The 19,349-nt window shown below is 43.7% G+C and overlaps 2 protein-coding genes across 2 annotated transcripts in view; one reads left to right on the top strand and one right to left on the bottom strand.

The window, feature by feature from the left end:
* The window catches only part of LOC306930335 (E3 ubiquitin-protein ligase TRIM35-like), a 289,920-nt gene that overhangs the window by 59,998 nt on the left and 210,573 nt on the right, over window positions 1-19,349 (bottom strand). The window lies entirely within an intron of this gene.
* camk1b (calcium/calmodulin-dependent protein kinase Ib) lies at window positions 18-19,303 on the top strand. Its single transcript, XM_079509291.1, has 9 exons — window positions 18-89; window positions 9,305-9,443; window positions 10,538-10,664; window positions 12,564-12,639; window positions 13,425-13,537; window positions 14,005-14,083; window positions 15,584-15,671; window positions 17,365-17,470; window positions 19,167-19,303. Exons 1-9 carry the CDS (start codon window positions 82-84, stop codon window positions 19,268-19,270), a joined length of 840 nt encoding a protein of 279 aa, XP_079365417.1. The 5' UTR covers window positions 18-81; the 3' UTR covers window positions 19,271-19,303.

Raw genomic sequence — 19,349 nt, 5'->3', positions numbered from 1 at the left:
TCTCTCTCTCTCAGGATCAAACATGCCAACATCGTATCCTTGGAGGACATCTTTGAAAGTAAATCTCATCTCTACCTTATCATGCAGCTGTGAGTACTGTACTTACTGTATGTGTTTATATATGTGTGAGTAGTACTGTACTGTATCGTGTTTATGTGTGTGTGTGTGTGTGTGTGTGTGTGTGTGTGTGTGTGTGTGTGTGTGTGTGTGTGTGTGTGTGTGTGTGTGTGTGTGTGTGTGTGTGTGTGTGTGTGTGTGTGTGTGTGCGCTGCGACGCGTTGTGAGCTTGTAGATCGGCTATTTTCAGCAAGTGTAAAATCAGTCATTAAGACGGCATCAAGGCCCGCCAAAACACATTTTAGTCGACTAAATCAACTGTAGAATTAGTCGACTAAACTCACCTATTTAGTCGACTAAAACTAGACTAACACTAAAACATTCCAGGTGACTAAAATGTGACTAAAACTAAATGGAAACTATTCAAGAGACTACGACTAAAACTAAAATCAAAATTTGCTGCCAAAAACAACTCTGCTGTACTGTATTGTGTTTATATGTGTGTGAGTAGTACTGTACTGTGTGTGTACTGTATGAGTTATTATGTGTGAGGGTACTGCACTGTATATCATTTTGTACTGTACAGTACTGTATATACGCACGCACGCACGCACGCACGCACGCACGCACGCACGCACGCATTGAGAGAGAGACCTATTGCCTCATTAGCTTAAAGATCAAGTGACATGCGGTGGTGCAATATGAATATGGCATATACTGTAAATGAACTATATGACATGTAGGAGAAAGCGTTGTTGCAGGACTTAGGACCAGGGAGATTGATTATTATTTTATGGGGCACATTATCTAATTGGGGGGAAAAAATCCATATCAACCATTTATCACTGTATATGGAACCTACCATCTCTATTCTTGGGGGGGAGAGGGGGGGGGGGGGGGGGGTAGCAGATCTATAAGCTCACGATGCGGAACGACGTGAGGTTGTAAACTGGAGCCCTGAGGAACTCCGTCCTGCAAAGGGTTTAACCATTTACAGGAGGATTCCAGTGGTACAGGTGAAAACAACATGCCGAGAGCACGCACGCGCCGTGGGTTTATCGCTAAATCGCTTATTTTGATCGCTCTAGAATTCTTCTTTTTCTTTTATACACCTGTCTTTCAAAATGTCGATAAACTTTCCACAGAGTTCTGGTTCCTAAATGGGCTGCTGTAAATCGATCGGTCACACAACAGTTCAACACGAATATGAGACCTTCCGAAACGAGAACGTTTTTACACTCTCAAGAGTTACATTATTGTTAATAGAGCGTCGCAGTCCCGCCCCCTACCATGGACCAGGAAATGAAACCAAATGCATTTTTCCTCAGACATTTCAAAAAGTTTTTATTTAAAGACGGTTACGCCGCGGACAAAGCCAACTCGAGTCGTGACAACTCATGACAACACAAACAATATTTTGGACCAAACAAATAATTACAAAGAAGAAAAACAAAAAAAAAAGTGTTGTAACCTGCCGTTTTTTCTTCTTTCTAATTATTTTTTCGGCCCCAAAAATTGTGTTTGTTGTCATGATTTGTCATGACTCTAGTTGGCTTTGTCCGCGGCGTAAACGTCTTTAAATAAATACGTTCAAAACACACATCACAGCTGTCACTAGATCCTGTAGGTTTACACTCTACAACATACGACGAATTAGACCGTTCCTCACCCAGGAGTCAGCCCAGCTCCTAATCCAGACAACAGTCTTGTCAAAACTTGACTATTGCAACTCCCTCCTTACTGGCCTACCGGCATGTGCACTTAAGCCCCTCCAACTGATCCAAAATGCCGCAGCACGCTTGGTCTTCAACCAGCCAAAATTCTCACACGTCTCCCCCCTTCTCCGCTCGCTCCATTGGCTCCCGGTCGCTGCCCGCACAGAATACAAAACTCTGATGCTGGCATTCAAAGCAACCAAAGGCATGGCCCCCCCATATCTCACAAGTATGATCGTACCCTACAAACCCTCCCGCTCACTCAGATCAGCCAACGCAGGGAAGCTGGAGGTACCTTCACTAAAAACGCCGGGACAACGCTCCACACGTCCCAAACTCTTCTCCCTTCTGGCTCCAAAACTATGGAATGCACTTCCCATTGCAGTCAGAAGTAGTATTTTAAACAGACGTATAGCTTGTTTAGGAGACAGCTCTAGAATTGCACTTTATGTAGTCATAGCACTTTATAGTACACATGTATAATATATTATATAGTATAGTATGTATAGTTTACATAGATACTCCACTGTTACGTTCTTAGTTTACGCATGATTCATGATAACTACTTTTTATACATGTGATGTATGCCATGCTTTTTGTTATTGCTTAATGTAAGTCGCTCTGGATTAAGAGCGTCTGCTAAATGCCTAAATTGTAAATTGTAAATTGTACTTTCTGAAATGTCTATGAGGAAAATGAACGGAGAATCATTTCCTGGTCCATGGTAAGGGGCGGGACTGCAACGCTCTATAAACATCTGCATTACTTAATTAAGAAGTCCACACAATTAGACAATGTAGAATAATTGTTATTTTGATCAACGATTGCCTGTTATCTCTCCTATAGAGCGTCGCAGTCCCGCCTCTCGAGAGACCCGGAAAAAATGTCCCTGTTCATTTTCCCTCATAGACTTTTCAAAAAGTATTTATTTAAAGACGTTTACGCCGCGGACAAAGCCAACTCGGCTCGTGACAAATCATGACAATAAACACAATGTTTTGGGCCGATCAAATAATAGGCCTATCTCACAGCCCCCTTTCCACGCCCCCTTCCGGAGCTAGTGGTGTCATTTAACCATTAGCATTTACACTTTTTTTCTCTGGAGAATCTAAGTACGTTTCCTAATGTTAAAATGTCAAAGACCGATAATAATGTGAAGAAAACACAATGGTATAACAACTCAAATAAGTAGAATAAACCTTACCTTTACAAAACAGTAGTTTGTGGCTTGTGAAAATACCTCTTTTAACATGGAAGGCCTATTAGAAAGAAGGAAAAAAAGGCAGGATACAACACTTTTTGTTTTGTTTTTCTTCTTACAAATTATTTGATCGGGCCCAAAACATTGTGTTTATTGTCATGATTTGTCACGACTCGAGTTGTCTTTGTCCGCGGCGTAAACGTCTTTAAATAAATACTTTTTGAAATGTCTATGAGGGAAAATGAACAGGGAATCCTTTTCCGGGTCTCTCGTCGTCATGAAAGGGGGCGGGACTGCGACGCTCTATACCAGCATCAATACAGCCTCGGAAACCCAGGGAGAAAAAAAAGTCTGGGTCCGAGTCCACTTCAATTCGGCAAGTAGCGCAAACGCTGATCACTCTCTGCTGATTTCTGATCGTCTGCACCTTTGTTAAATTGACGCACACACGCACACCATAGAGTATATAAAAGGATAGAGACTGATCTGGCGCGAAGCTCCGCCCCCCCCCCGCTATTCATGTCAGTGGAAGTTGCTCAGTGGCGTTTTGAAGCACCCGGAAGGACCGTCTATGTCCGCCTTTTTTCGATTTGGGCACCAACATTTGGTGCCCAAAATGCGGAAGTGCAAACGCGCTCAACGTTAAAGCCCAGCTGCACGGGGTTTCCTCGTCATACTTCCACGGGTCCGCCTGCAGTCCCTCCTCTTACCGCTAGGGCCCAGTGCTTCAACGTTGGAAAGCCTCACTGGCCCCTTGACACACACACACACACACACCCTCTCTCTCTCTGTCGCTCTAATTAATTAGTCTCATATGGCGCAGCTGCGTCTAGATTCTCCCGGCGGATCCTGCCGGGAGCTGCCTATGCCATAGAAAGCATATAGGTGGACCCCAGGCTAGTATCAATACAGCATTGAATTGGTGATAAAAATCTTTCCCAACGACAACAAAATGGACTCCACTCTGGGGTTTAAGTGGTTAAGTGGTATAGTAGAGGGTTTGTCACACACAGAGGGACAGAATGGAGAGGATTAGGACCAGCCATTGATTATTTTATGGGGCGCTTTATCTAATTGGGAAAGATCTATATTGGGAGCCATTTTTAGATTCCATTCATTACAGCTATATAGCAGGCTACTGCGCTTACAAACTCCAACTCCAACTCTGTTTTGGACCTCTGAAGTCCTCTGGGGGCATTAATTAAATCCAATCCGGATCACTAGTCACTAATTAAGGTCACAATGCTGCTGGCGATTCTAAACTTAGTTTAGAATGAGCGTAACGATTCGGTCGTGATTTGTTCGCTGTGTTTCAAAAGGTGCATGAGGTGTTACATTTGTTTTTGTTAAAATACGTCTTAACCCATTTTGGGGCGGGAACCCCTTTTGGTGTTTTAAGCATTATGTTATACTTTAGCTATTGAAAAATAGCAGATCTACAAGCTCATAGCGCGGCACCGAGTGCCGCGCTACGAGCTTGTAGGTCTGCTATTTTAGAAAAATCGTGAAAATGCGGCACAAATCTTTGAATATATATATTTCAGAGCGAAATAATCAAATCTTTGCTTCTGAGAGGTTCCTGGAACAACATATTTTCAGATGGGGGTCGGCGGGCCAATTACGTATCATTTTTGGGGTCCTTGACATGAAATATTGAGCACCACTGATACAGAAACATAGGTTGTTTTCTGAAAACTGTCAGAATTTAGAAGACAAATTTTAAATTTCGACCTCAGTTCTAAAGTAGCTCCATATTCTTATAGCAGTCGTTGCCATGGTGTGTTTGTTCCGTAACGTCTCGTGTAGCGATACTAATTAGACGATAGTCTCGTCCAAGTCGCCTCTCTCTCAGTGTTAGATTCCCCCCCCCCCCCCCCCCCCCCCCCGCAATGTCCGTCCCCGTATTTGCATACTGGGCCCTGATTGGTTATAGCCTTCTGGATCCAGACGAATCTGGTTGGCTCGTCACCATTTCGGCCGTGAAGTCCTCCCACAATTGAGAGGGGCCCACGTGTGTGCTGGCAGCCATACCGACGGGCTCCGCCAAACTTTGGTCAACTCAACGGTCGGTATAGGGCGTAAAATGTGTGCTAATTAGTAAGGCCAGACGGGGCCTCAGGCCAGCCCAGTTAGAACCCAGTTAGGGCCCTGTTAGGGCCCAGGTAGCCGGGCCTTCATTTTCGGGCCTGTTGAGAACTCTAGTTTTCGCCGGCTTCCGGGGGATCAACATATTATGGAATGTCAGAACAGGTCAGCTCCACATATGGAGATCGAAGGGTTTGAGGTCAGATGTAGAGTTGCTGGCCGGCTCCACATAATTATGCAGAATATCTAGGTGATGATCCAGTCTTCTCCATGTATGGCTATCCAGGGTTTGATGAGGTCAGTGTCGTGTCGAGATATGACAGACAGACAGACATCACATTGTAAATGTATATTCATCTCCACTACACCACGGCCACAACAAGCCCAATCTATGCCTCGACATGAAGCAACGAGCTTCCCTTCTCTGTCTGTCTGTCTGTCTGTCTGTCTGTCTGTCTGTCTGTCTGTCTGTCTGTCTGTCTGTCTGTCTGTCTGTCTGTCTGTCTGTCTGTCTGCCTGCCTGCCTGTCTGTCTGCCTGCCTGCCTGCCTGCCTGCCTGCCTGCCTGCCTGCCTGCCTGTCTGTCTGCCTGTCTGTCTGCCTGCCTGCCTGTCTGTCTGTCTGTCTGTCTGCCTTTCTCTTTCTTTTCCTGCCCACTTGTTCTCTCATCTTAGTCTCATCTTAGTCTCATCTTAGTCCTCCTTACATTTTTAGCCTCATTATCTGCACTTCTTGGCACTCCCTCGCTTTCATGCTTTCTGCGTCTTTTTTCCGATGCCTGCGTCTTCGATGCCTGCGTCTGTGCTATATTTGTGCTGTGATTAACCCATTTTGGGCGGGAACCCCTTTTGGTTGTTTTAAAGCATTATGTTATACTTTAGCTATTGAAAAATAGCAGATCTACAAGCTCATAGCGCGGCACCGAGTGCCGCGCTACGAACTTGTAGGTCTGCTATTTTTTTAAAATCGTGAAAATCTTTGAATATAATATTCTTTCAGAGTTTCAGTTTTTTAACTCAAATCTTTGCTTCTAGGGGGGTCCCTGGAACAACATATTTTCAGATGGGGGGGCGGCGGCATATTACATATAATTGTTGGGGTCCTTGACATGAACTATTGAGAACCACTGATATAGAAACAAGGTTTTTCTGAAAAAATTAAATTAAAAAGATTTCGGCGTCAGACCTAAATGGGTTATACGCGTGACGATCACGTGCATGTGGGGGGGGGGGGGGGGGGGAGCGTGTTTGTGATGATTTTTGTGGCAAAACAATAAATAAAGAATTATTACTTTTGAGTGTGAGAGCAATTATGTTTTGCTGTCATGTTCATCTGTGTATTATGCCCTGTATAGTAGATGAAGCAATGCTTCCACCTAGTGGTCATGAAGGCTAAGAGCAGGTTGAATTGCAGTGGGAGCCTTATACACTGCATATGGTTTAGCTAGTCACAAGCAGAGTTGGGGTCCGTTACTCAAAAAAGTAATACACTACACATTACACATTACTTTTGAAAAAAATAATGCCTTACATTACTTGATTACTCCCTGGAGAAAGTAACTAGTTACACTACTCGTTACATTACTTGCGTTACTCCATAAAATCGCCTGAGATGCAGTCACATAATTTGCCCATTTAACAAATCTTTATAATCCTAATAAGGAGGACATACACAAGATCTTCCTTTATGCTCTTTAATACCAGGTTGTTGAACAAGTGAAGGAATAAAACAAACTCCACTCGCGCGGGGGCCGCTGCGGGGGGGCGCTGAAAGCAGCAGCAGGACGCAAGTAACTAGTAACTAAAGCAACCAGTAACTGTAGTGTGATTACTCAATTTGGAGGAGTAGTGTCGTTACTTACTCGTTACCGACAAAAGTATTGTAATTACAGTAACTACACTACAAGTAGTCACAAGTTACAACAATATTGAACTTTGGTTTGGTTCTACATTCTTGGAACCAGTGTTGTTTTTGGCAGTCAATTTAGATTTTAGTTTTAGTCATAGTCTCTTGAATAGTTTACATTTAGTTTTAGTCACCTGGAATGTTTTAGTGTGTTCGACTAAATCTACAGTTGATTTATAGTCGACTAAAATGTATTTTGGCAGGCCTTGATGCTGTCGTAATGACTATCGGCTATTTTCAGCATGCAACTAATTGTTAATGACTTATAGTAGATCTCTTGTCCACTAGTCCCTTCCTAACATTTTAGTCTAGTTTTTATTTATTGACGAATTGTCAGTATATTTATTTAGCCTTAGTTTTAGTCATCATAGCTTAGCTTTTATTTAGTTTCCATTTAGTTTTCGTCACACAAATATACACATCTATGCAAAAAACAAACAAAAAAAAACACAGTTTACAGTGTCCTATAGAAAAATAGAAAGGGGGCAGATTTTGCTTTTTTTTTTTTACAGGGGCCAGTTTCGAATTGCAGCCGCCCGTTAAAGCGCTCTTTGAGAGTGGTTGAAGGAAGGAGGCTAGAGATTCACACGTTCTTAATAATGGCTGTTGGTTGGTGGGGCGTTCCACATTTTAGTGGCATGGGAGCGAAATTAATTGAATGCTTTGTTTGAGCCGAATCTGGGTTGACCGTGGTTTGTTGAACTCCCTCCGGTGTTGGTGTTGCGGCTTGCGTTTCCAGTTCCACCAGTTTTAAGCAGCAGGTGCTCGCCCAAGGGGCCAGTGAGGCTATTCAACGTTGAAGCTCTGGGCCCTAGTGGTAGGAGGAGGGACTACAGGCGGACCCGTGTATGCATGACCGGGAAACCCCGTGCAGCTGGGCTTTAACATGTAGGACCATCACTCCCTACGTCACCCCGGACCTCAAATTTGAGGTCCGGAGGAGGGACTTCCGGCAGTCTTCCGGGTGCTTCAAAACGCCACTGAGCAACTTCCACTGACATGAATAGCTGGGGGGGGAGGAGCATCGCGCCAGTTCAGTCTCTATCCTTTTATATACTCTATGGTGCTCGCCTGTGGAGCGGGAGTCACCAATAGCCCCAGGTTCCATTCCAGGGAGGCCTGGTCAGACTCAGCAATGTGTTGGATATGATTGGTCAAACTGTAATTCCAGTTTTCAGTACTTTTACTCCACTATAATGATTTGAAAACTTCAGTTGCTACTAGTTACTTTGTAAATTTGTATTATTATTACAAATCATACATTAACCACGTCAGCCATATACATACATTCGGCCATTTGAAAATAGCCAATCTATGCAGCTCACAATGAGACACACTGTGAGCTTGTAGATCTGCTATTTTCAAAAGAAGTTTTATACATTTGGAAAACTTGATATAGTGTAATAATGTGTGTGAGTATGTTCCCCGTCAACACTATACATTCCCTCAGTGTACAGTTTGAGTTATTCGGGATTCATAACTTGGGTCTTCGCGTTCCTATTCTGTCATAATAAAAATAAATTCAGTGAAAAAAGCAGATCTACAAGTGCTCATGGCCTGGGGTCATCAATATGTGCGTACACAGACAGACGTGTCCGTAGCAAAGACTCGGTCTTGTCCGTGGGAGATTTTTGATTATTTTATTGATTGATTATTATTATTTATTTTATTATAAGGTTCTTATTTTGTTCATAAGACCCACTTACTGAATGTCAAGTCTCCAAGTTTCCATCAGAATATGTACGACCCTTACTTACCACGACACTATGGCACATTAGAATTGAAATACTTACCACGACACTAGGGCACATTAGAATTGAAATACTTACCACGACACTATGGCACATTAGAACTGAAATACTTACCACGACACTATGGCACATTAGAACTGAAATACTTACCACGACACTATGGCACATTAGAACTTAAACTAGTGCTATAGTGGTTCTCAAAAGTTGTATTTGCAAGGACCCCTTTAACTCTGAGAGTGTACATTTGAACACTCAGAGTTACAGACCAAATATGGTCATTCAGGGATAGCTCTTTATGTGTTTCTAGTCATATTATTGTCCACTCATTTTGTATGTCTGTGGCAAAAATGGAATTTTGACAAAAATGTCCACCACAAGCCAACATGGCCTGGCATGTCCTGGTGGTTATGACCCCTGACTCATGGTGTTGTCCTGTGTGGTTATGACCCCTGACTCATGGTGTTGTCCTGTGTGGTTATGACCCCTGACTCATGGTGTTGTCCTGTGTGGTTATGACCCCTGACTCATGGTGTTGTCCTGTGTGGTTATGACCCCTGACTCATGGTGTTGTCCTGTGTTGTTGCTTTGCAGGGTGTCCGGAGGGGAGCTGTTCGACCGCATCATAGAGAAAGGCTTCTACACGGAGAAGGACGCCAGCAAGCTCATCCAGCAGATCCTGGACGCTGTCAAGTACCTGCACGACATGGGCATCGTTCACAGAGACCTCAAGGTCAGTACCTTCTACACGACATGGGCATCGTCCACAGAGACCTCAAGGTCAGTATACCTTCTACACGACATGGGCATCGTCCACCGAGACCTCAAGGTCAGTATACCTTCTACACGACATGGGCATCGTCCACCGAGACCTCAAGGTCAGTATACCTTCTACACGACATGGGCATCGTCCACCGAGACCTCAAGGTCAGTATACCTTCTACACGACATGGGCATCGTCCACCGAGACCTCAAGGTCAGTATACCTTCTACACGACATGGGCATCGTCCACCGAGACCTCAAGGTCAGTATACCTTCTACACGACATGGGCATCGTCCACCGAGACCTCAAGGTCAGTATACCTTCTACACGACATGGGCATCGTCCACCGAGACCTCAAGGTCAGTATACCTTCTACACGACATGGGCATCGTCCACCGAGACCTCAAGGTCAGTATACCTTTTACAACGCGTCGCAGCGCGACGCATTGTGAGCTTGTAGATCGGCTATTTTCAGCATGTAAACTGACTAATACTGGATCTCTTGTCCACTAGTCCCTTCCTAACATTTTAGTCTAGTTTTTATTTGTTGACGAAATTGTCAATATATTTACTCTTAGTTTTAGTCATCATAGGTTAGTTTTAATTTAGTTTCCATTTTATTTCCGTCAGTGAAAAAAGTAAAATATTCTTCGTTTTAGTTTTAGTCGACGAAAACAACACTGGTACATGGTAACACCCCGCCTGCTTCTGATTGACCTACCGAGTCCGACACTGCTCGCGTCTTGACTGTACTACTTGACTGTAATACAAGAGAATGACAGTTGGGCATGTGCTAGAAGAGGCAAACTAATATTGTTTGCTTTGATTGAATAATTGATTGAACACGTACTTAGGGTGTGTTCTAAATAAAGTGTTAGTGTTGATTATCGTGTATAAACTAATACTATTATACTAAAAAAGGATAAAGATGCAGGGAAAAGAGACCTTTTGACTGCAGTACAATAATGTTTAGGGCCAATCAGAGGCAGGCGGGGCGTTACCATGTCTATGCTCGGACGCAAAATAGATTCACGCCTTGTGTATGTGTCTCCTGTCACTGCAGCCTGAGAACCTGCTGTATTACAGCATGGACGAAGACTCCAAGATCATGATCAGTGACTTCGGCCTGTCCAAGATCGAGGGCTCCGACAGCGTCATGTCTACTGCCTGTGGAACGCCTGGATATGTTGGTAAGTACACACATAGCCCCTTTCGGGACCCTCGGTTACCTTTTCTGTATTTTGGACGGCGGTACCCTAGGGCAGGGGTTCTCAACGTTTTTGGCCGGGGACCCCCGGAAATGTTTTGGCAATGTCTCGGGACCCCCGCCCCGCCCCCTCCCGACCCCCAATATAAATTTACTGCTACAATAACCTTAACCCATTTTGGGTGGGAACCCCTTTTGGTGTTTTAAGCATTGTTATAATTTAGCTATTGAAAAATAGCAGATCTACAAGCTCATAGCGCGCCACCGAGTGGCGCGCTACGAGCTTGTAGGTCTGCTATTTTTGAAAAATCGTGAAAATAAAATTTAAAAAAAAATCTCTTTTTTTTTTTTTTTTTTTAATAATTTGGGGACCCCCTAAAATATTTTGGCGACCCGGGGGGGTCGTGACCCACGGGTTGAGAACCCCTGCCCTAGGGTCCCTTGAAAGTCAATCCACTCTCCAATAGATGCAGCTGTAGGCTACCACTATCTGGTCACGGACAAATATAGCATCGCTTGAGTGTAGATGAGATGTTTCAAAGATGCATAAAGTAGCAGTAGGAGACCGCGGAAATCCGCGTTGCCGTTAAGTATTTTGAATTATTATTTATTTGTTTCGTTTTTTTGCTCCTCTGAAGTTCTCTCTCTCACACACATAATCGCATTACACGTGAAAGGAAGTCGTTCGCCCAGAAAAATCACTTATTTTCTATCAATTACTCACCCCATGAAGCCTTAAATTCATGGAGATGTTTGTTTGTTTGTTTGTTTGTTTTTGTCACGTTCAGGAGCCAATCATTTGATTGTTTAATCTGTGTGTTATATTATTTATGAATCACGGGTAGCTTATACAGCTTTCACACCTCTGTAAACCTGCGATGTGAAATATACAGTGAAGTTAATATGTGACTATTGAGGCAACGATACAGAAGTGTTTTCGTTTAAAAGCTGTATAATGTATACTGTATGCTGACATTGTAAAAATGGTAAAAGGACCAAGAATGCATTTAAACCGTTTTTATTCTCTACATCAGGGGTTCTCAACGTTTTTGGCCGGGGACCCCCGAAAATGCTTTGGCAACGTCTCGGGACCCCCGCCCCGCCCCCTCCCGACCCCCAATATAAATTGACTGCTACAATAACCTTAACCCATTTTGGGCGGGAACCCCTTTTGGTGTTTTAAGCATTATGTTATAATTTAGCTATTGAAAAATCGTGAAAATAAAAATTAAAAAAAAAATCTTTTTTTTTTTTTTTTTTTTTTTTTTAAATAATTTGGGGACCCCCTAAAATAATTTGGCGACCCCGCGAGGGGTCGCGACCCACGGGTTGAGAACCCCTGCTCTACATCATGAATGGACAGATGTTTCGGCTATCCAGCCTTCCACACTGATGAAGGCTGGAGAGCCAAAACGTCTGTCCATTTATGATGTCGAGAATAAAAATGCATTCTTGGTGTGTGCGACCACTTTACCTTTATTACAATGTTGATTTAAGAAGATAACGCACCATAAGTCAGAGCGCGGTGGTTACAAGAAAAGTTATCTACACTCCCAATCTTCCGCCGTAGTCTGAAAACTCACCTTTTCAGACTCCATCATGGCCCGTAGCACTTACCCTAGCCCCTTATATGTAGACTTAGATAGCATTTGATACAGACTTACTTATAGCATGTTATGTAGACAGCACTATAATTGCATTGTATGTAGTCATAGCACTTCATAGTACATATGTATAGCATAGTATAGTATATATACACGTATAGTTTATATGTATAGTTTCTGCTAAATGCCTAAATTGTAAATTGTAATTGTGGTGGAGCTGTGGTCCAAAGAATGTCCATTCCTTCATGCTGTGATGTGATGCCTGTGTCTCTCATCAGCCCCTGAAGTCCTGGCTCAGAAACCCTACAGCAAGGCGGTGGACTGCTGGTCTATCGGAGTCATCGCCTACATACTGTGAGTGACATTTGACCAGTTATACAGCAGGGGTCCTCAATGTTTTCCCCCGGCCAAGGACCCCCTTAGCTGAGAGAGACACGAAGCAGGGACCCCCCCCCCCCTGCCACTGTAGCGTTGTGTTGGATTCATCTTAGTATGTATTTTCAGTTAAGTTAACCACTTAAACCATCAATCATGATGAATCACGAAGTCCTGACGTAACTCGCTCATCCCTTCCATTCACCTGGTTCACAGAAGTCATTTCTCTATGGAGAATAACATGGGCTCGTCTTAAAATCGTTTCATATAAGCATTGTGGTCCAAAAATAAACAAGCTGTCTCGGCGTTATTGTCAGGGAGGTGTCTCTGTATCGTTTATGACAGTCAGTCACTCATTATGATACAGTCTGTTTCTAGCGCAAATAGTCAGTTGATTCTTCATATCCATATAAGTGAAGCGGCCGGGATGACATGTTTATTTTTCAATAAACACAGTTCTTATATGAGGCGATCTAAAATCCCCCCTATGGGGATTACAATGCAAATAAAAACTACATGAACCTGTGGATTTGCGCCCTCTACCGATATTGACGTCAGACTTCGGTGCTCTATTAGAAGACTTTTGCTCTTTTTTGATGGGCGCTAATGCATGATTTTAGCATGTGCTAATGCATGGGTTTTAGCATGTACGTGCGTGCGTGCGTGCGTGCGTGCGTGCGTGCGTGCGTGCGTGCGTGCGTGTGTGCGTGCGTGCGTGCGTGCGTGCGTGCTGACACCTGTTCCTCTCTCCCATGCTGTCTCAGGCTGTGCGGCTACCCTCCGTTCTACGACGAGAACGACGCTAAGCTGTTTGAGCAGATCCTGAAGGCGGAGTACGAGTTTGACTCTCCCTACTGGGACGATATCTCTGATTCAGGTAAAAGGACTTGTAAACTGAAATGTAAACAGTACGTGGTACAGTAAGACACTATGGGCAGTATTATGCATGTCTTTTTTTTTTTTTTAATACGTGGTGCCAAAGTTTGTGTTTTCGCCATTGAGAATGCATTTGGCGTTTAAATTAAATAACTCAGAAACTATAAAACATTTCAAAGTAAAAAGTTCCAGCATGTGTCTCCACAGTCAGCTGAATTATAAAAAATGTGAATGGATTTTCTAGGTGAAAGTGATTTTTGGGCAGTTTTGCGTGGGCTCTCAATGTGTTAAGACACGCATAATACTGCCCAATGTGCCCTATTTTCACCACTTCTGCGCTGCTTACGGAACTGGCCTATCTGCTCGTTTCCGGCAGTAACGCAGGCGTGCCGTTAATGACTGTAAAGCACACCCTCTCGTGTGATGTTGCTTCATTATGTGACGGTGTTTTGTTTTTTGTTTTTCCAGCTAAAGATTTCATAATCCACCTGATGGAGAAGGACCCCAGGATTCGTTATACATGTGAGCAGGCTCTGCAACACCCCTGGTAATGGAAGCAATGTTACTGTCACACTGACATCAAACTTCAAAGAACTTTATTTTCCCTTTCGGAAACTTATTTTGTGCAGTGGTAAAGACAACAGAAATCACAGTACACACAAACACACAGTTACTATATAAAAGATCATAAAAACAACTTTTAAGAGAGACTACTTAAAAGCATAATATATTACAAATCTGTTCTATAAGTACTAATAATTAAAAATCTAAATATTTATTGTATGCAACCTGTGCGTTCACTATATAGTCCATCAGGTGGAAAGGGGGGGGGGGTTGTTTGTTAGAGATTCCAACGAGGGGTGGGGGGGGGGGTTCAGCCTAGGCGTTCAAAAGTCTGATGGAGGTGGGCACAAAGCTAGCTGAGCCCCTTTTAGTGAGTTTTGATGCTCTGTATCGCCGGCCTGAGGGCATTAGTTCGTAGTGGTTATGGAGGGTGTGTGTGTTGTCCTCAACTATTTGAGAGGCCTTCTTTATTGTCCATTTTTTATGGACATGGACATACTGGCACGCACGCACGCACGCACGCAGGCACACGTGTGTACACGCGCGTGTTGTCTTGTGCTTCTCTTTCTTCTTTTTTTTACCAGCTTGCCAAAACTGGTCAAGGAAATTAGGAACACCCTGGGGAATTTGGGCTTTTCCTTCCAAAACGGGCATGTGCCTTTCATTAATAAAAAAAAGACCAGGCCGCCATCTGGTGGCCAAAAAAGAAAAAGAACTAACTACATATTTTAAAGTTGAAACATATAAATTCATACATTAATAAGAATGGAATTTGCTGTCTCTGAAACAATGTTAAAAGGAGGTCGGCAACCTTTTTTGACATGAAGTATCATGTTCTTATTTTCTTGATAGTCAGTTAAATTTAATTACGCCACATCAAAATTTGATATCTGCAACTGATTTGATTGTCCATAGCGGCTATATACGTAACACAATTGTTATTTCTTCTTTAGAAATATTTTCTTTCACATCATCAGGATGTCATCATGAGCATGTACTCCCCCAGACTGCCCCCAGAGTTGGTCTTGAATGAATGTAGAATTATGTGGTGCATGATGTAATTTTTATATACAATAGATGTGAGTGGACTTGATTTAACTTAAAAGAGAAAAACCTCTCTCTCACACATGTGCCAGTGATCACCCTCCCCTGTACCAATGTTGGCACCCGTGCCTACGGTTGCATAGTCCTGGCATATGTTATTTAATACTGCAGTGTTTTTATAGTTTAGCTTACCGCAAAGCTGGTATAAATTATGACCGTGTTTTTGTCTTGTTTTTTTGTTTAGACACACTTGTAAAAACAAAGACACATACACGCACGCACGCACGCACGCACGCACGCACGCACGCACGCACGCACGCACACACACGCACACACACGCACACACACGCGCACACACACACCCGGATAAGGACACATTATGATGTCACCACAACAGTGTGACAGTTACGTTGTGTGTTGTGCTTGTTGTGTTGCTCAGGATTGCAGCAGACACCGCCTTGGACAAGAACATCCATGAGTCGGTCAGTGCTCAGATCAAGAAGAACTTTGCCAAGAGCAAGTGGAGGGTAAGCTATAAAATATCTCTTTAACCCATTTTGGGGGCGGTAACCCCTTTTGGTGTTTTAAAGCATGTTATGTTGTGTCGTGCTTTAGATATTGAAAAATAGCAGATCTACAAGCTCATAGCGCGGCACTCGGTGCCGCGCTATGAGCTTGTAGGTCTGCTATGAACTTGTAGGTCTGCTATTTTTTAAATATCGTGAAAATGTGCCTGGAATCATTGAATATATATTCTTTCAGAGCGTGTTTTTAACTCAAATCTTTGCTACTGGGAGGGTCCCTGGAACAACATATTTTCAGATGTTGGTCGGCAGCCAAAGTCATATATATTTGGGGTCCATGACATGAATATGTTTGAGAACAACTGACATAGAAACATGTTTTTTTTCAGAAAACTGTCAGGATTTAGAAGACATTTTTTAAATTCAGGCCAAAATGGGTTAATCGCATGAAACCTATAGCGTCCGTGTTCTGCATGGGCATGTCACAAATAGGCAATCGTTTGGTGAAAACAGGCAAAAAATAATGGGGGAAAAGTCACAGAAAATAATGAAAATAATATAGATGGATATGATCTATCTAATCTATACACCTTTAACCCATTTTGACCTGAGATCAGATTAAAAAAATGTCTGTTTGAAAATGACAGTTTTCAGAAAAAGCTATGTTTCTATGTCAGTCGTTCAAAATAGCAGACCTACAAGCTTGTAGATCTGCTATTTTTCAATAGCTAAAGCATAACATAATGCTAACACCAAAAGGGGTTCCCACCCCAAAATGGGTTAATGTGTGGAATGTATATCCGTGTGCCCGTGTTTCCATCGCATATCTCTAGAACCGTCCGATCGATCGGCTTCAAACTCAATCGGTCGGGTCAGTGGGTCGGGTCGGGTCAGTGGGTCGATCGGAGCTGTTTTGAAATTGCCAAAGTACTATAGGCCTAATACTAGGTCTGAAAATGGTTTTGTAATAATAATCTAATTCTACAATGTTACTAGTAAGAATTATAGTGGAGTAAATGTACAATATTTGCCTTTGAGATGTAGTGGAGTCGAACTAGAATTATTGACAACTGGAAATACTCCTGTAAAGTGGAAAAAGAAATACCTCAAAATTGTACTTAAAGGTATATTCAGTGATTTCACTTAATTCAAATATCACTTATTTTTTCTTTTTTTCTGGATAATCCTCCCTACTATAGAGTGTGCTGACCATATAAGGAGTTCCTCCCTGTCCCCAGTGAGCCCCTGGGGTCAAAAAACCCTAGTTTCAGTTTTGGTGGCGGGTGGCAAATCCTTCATCCAATCAGGATGAGAGGGGCCTTCCTCCAATCATGATCGACTGGGGGCGGGCCTTGGTGCACATGCTGTTGGCCTGTTGCACTTCCCCCCACTGTAGAGCGTGCATGTGCACATTTTGTTGCCGGGGCGGACTGGGTGGTTTTCCAAATCACCCAAATCACTGAATGCTCCTTTAAGTGCAGCACTTGAGTAAATATGTACTTAGTTACTTTCCACCACAGTTAACACAATCCATCCATAGGACGTCTGGAAACGTCATAGGGAATCCAATCGTTCAGAGTAAAAGCGGCCATGTCTTTCAGAGCTCCTATTTTGAAGGAATCCCGGGAATGATTGTGTTAAATGGCGTTGTGTTGTGTTGTGTTGTGTTGTGTTGTGTTTTGTACGTCCGCTGCAGCAAGCGTTCAACGCCACGGCAGTGATACGTCACATGAGACGACTCCAGCTGGGGACCAGCGAGGGCTCCAACGCCACCCTGCCAGAGGACCACCCCCAACACTTAGGTAGGTGGAGACCACCCCCAACACCTTTTCTCATCTGCGAAGAGAAAAGCCTGGTCATGATCTAAGGCAGAGGGCCCTATTATGCGTGTCTTAAGTACCAGGTCTTATGACTTAACTTAAGACCTGGAGGCGTGGTCAATGCTGTTTGGCCACTCAGAATAGCCAAATGGCATTGATCACGCCTCCAGGTCTTAAGTTAAGTAATAAGACCTGGTACTTAAGACATGCATAATAGGGCCCAGAGAGTCTATCGGCGGAAGTGCCGGGCCGGAAACATCCGTCAGATGTATGCGATACGATAGTTTTTCGACCAATCACAGCACTTGTTTCATTCACGGAGAATGTAAACTGATTTGTAAAGCGTCAACGGCATTTCCTTGAGCGGTACTTCCGCCAAAATCCCGCAACTTCCTGCCCAAAAGAATTATACATATACTTACTTGCCCATGTCTACAGTGTGTGTGTGTCCAGCTTCGTCGAGCGTTTATGCGAACACAATTAGCCTGTGCTCAGACGCGCTGGGCTGGGGTGGGTGGGGGTGGTCAGCAGGGAGTGTTGGGCGGGAGTAGGATGGAGGCGCCACATCCTCCCGGTGGGGGTTCCTCACTGGCAGGTGGTCCACTAGGACTTAAACCATTTTGGGCGGGAACCACTTTTGGTGTTTTAAGCATTGTTATAATTTAGCTATTTAAAAATAGCAGATCTACAAGCTCATAGCGCGCCACCGAGTGGCGCGCTACGAGCTTGTAGGTCTGCTATTTTTAAAAAAAATCGTTTTTTTTTAAAATAATTTGGGGACCCCCTAAAATAATTTGGCGACCCCCCGAGGGGTCGCGACCCACGGGTTGAGAACCCCTGCACTAGGTTATAACAGCAGTGTGTGAGGAGGATTTTTAAGGGGCGATAGCCCCTTCAATAAACAGCTTTTGTCCCCACAGGTCTATAGATTTGCCATTGACAATGAACGGAGAAATGACGTCAGAATTCTGCTAAATGTGACATAAATTAAACATCTAAACATTAAACGCCATTGACATTGAAGGGAAAATGTACGTCATATGTAAACGAACAAATCAGCTAACCAATCACAGGCAACAGGCATTCTGATTGGCCAGTATGAGATGATTCATGATGATGTATGATGATAAGAGCTGATAATTCCGCTAAATATGACGTAAATTAAACGCCATGGACATTGAAGGGAAGACTTACGTCATATGTAAACGAGCAAACACCAACCTGCACATCGGGAGCAATTTGGGGTTCAGCGTCTTGCCCAATTGGATACTTCTAATCTACACTAACTCTGGGGGAGGCCGGGTTCGAACTGGGAACCTTGCTGTTCCCATCGGCCGCTCTACCGGCCACTCTACCCCTGAGCCACTGCCGCTGCTCAAAGTGTACTGATACATGACCATATGTACTCGTATCAGTACTGATACATGAGTGCCGTACAAGTACATGTACATACAGTGACGCACCGGTACATCACCGGATTGTTCTTCGGGATTGGTGGACCGATTTCTTCGATAGAAGAACTTAAGAAGCCTCCTAGGAAAGATTAACATGTTAATACTGTCTCTGTCTGTCTGTCTGTCTGTCTGTCTGTCTGTCTGTCTGTCTGTCTGTCTGTCTGTCTGTCTGTCTGTCTGTCTGTCTGTCTGTCTGTCTCTCTCTCTCTGTGTCTCTCTCTCAGAGTCCCAGTGTGAGGGGGGCTGCCCCCACAGCGCTGACAGCAGTGCAGACCCTCTGTCCAACAACAGCTGCTCGTACCACTGCCACCCTGCCAGCCAGGTCTGATTCCATCCTGACGTCCCCCCCGTCCCCCCCTCCTCGGACCACCCCCCACCCCTGCAGCCCCACTTCACTGTAACCTACC

The sequence above is a fragment of the Electrona antarctica genome, assembly GCF_951216825.1.
Source record: "Electrona antarctica genome assembly, chromosome: 9".
Classification (NCBI taxonomy): Eukaryota; Metazoa; Chordata; class Actinopteri; order Myctophiformes; family Myctophidae; genus Electrona; species Electrona antarctica.
Note: the sequence above shows the minus strand (reverse complement) of the source record. Positions and strands in the feature narration are given on the sequence as shown.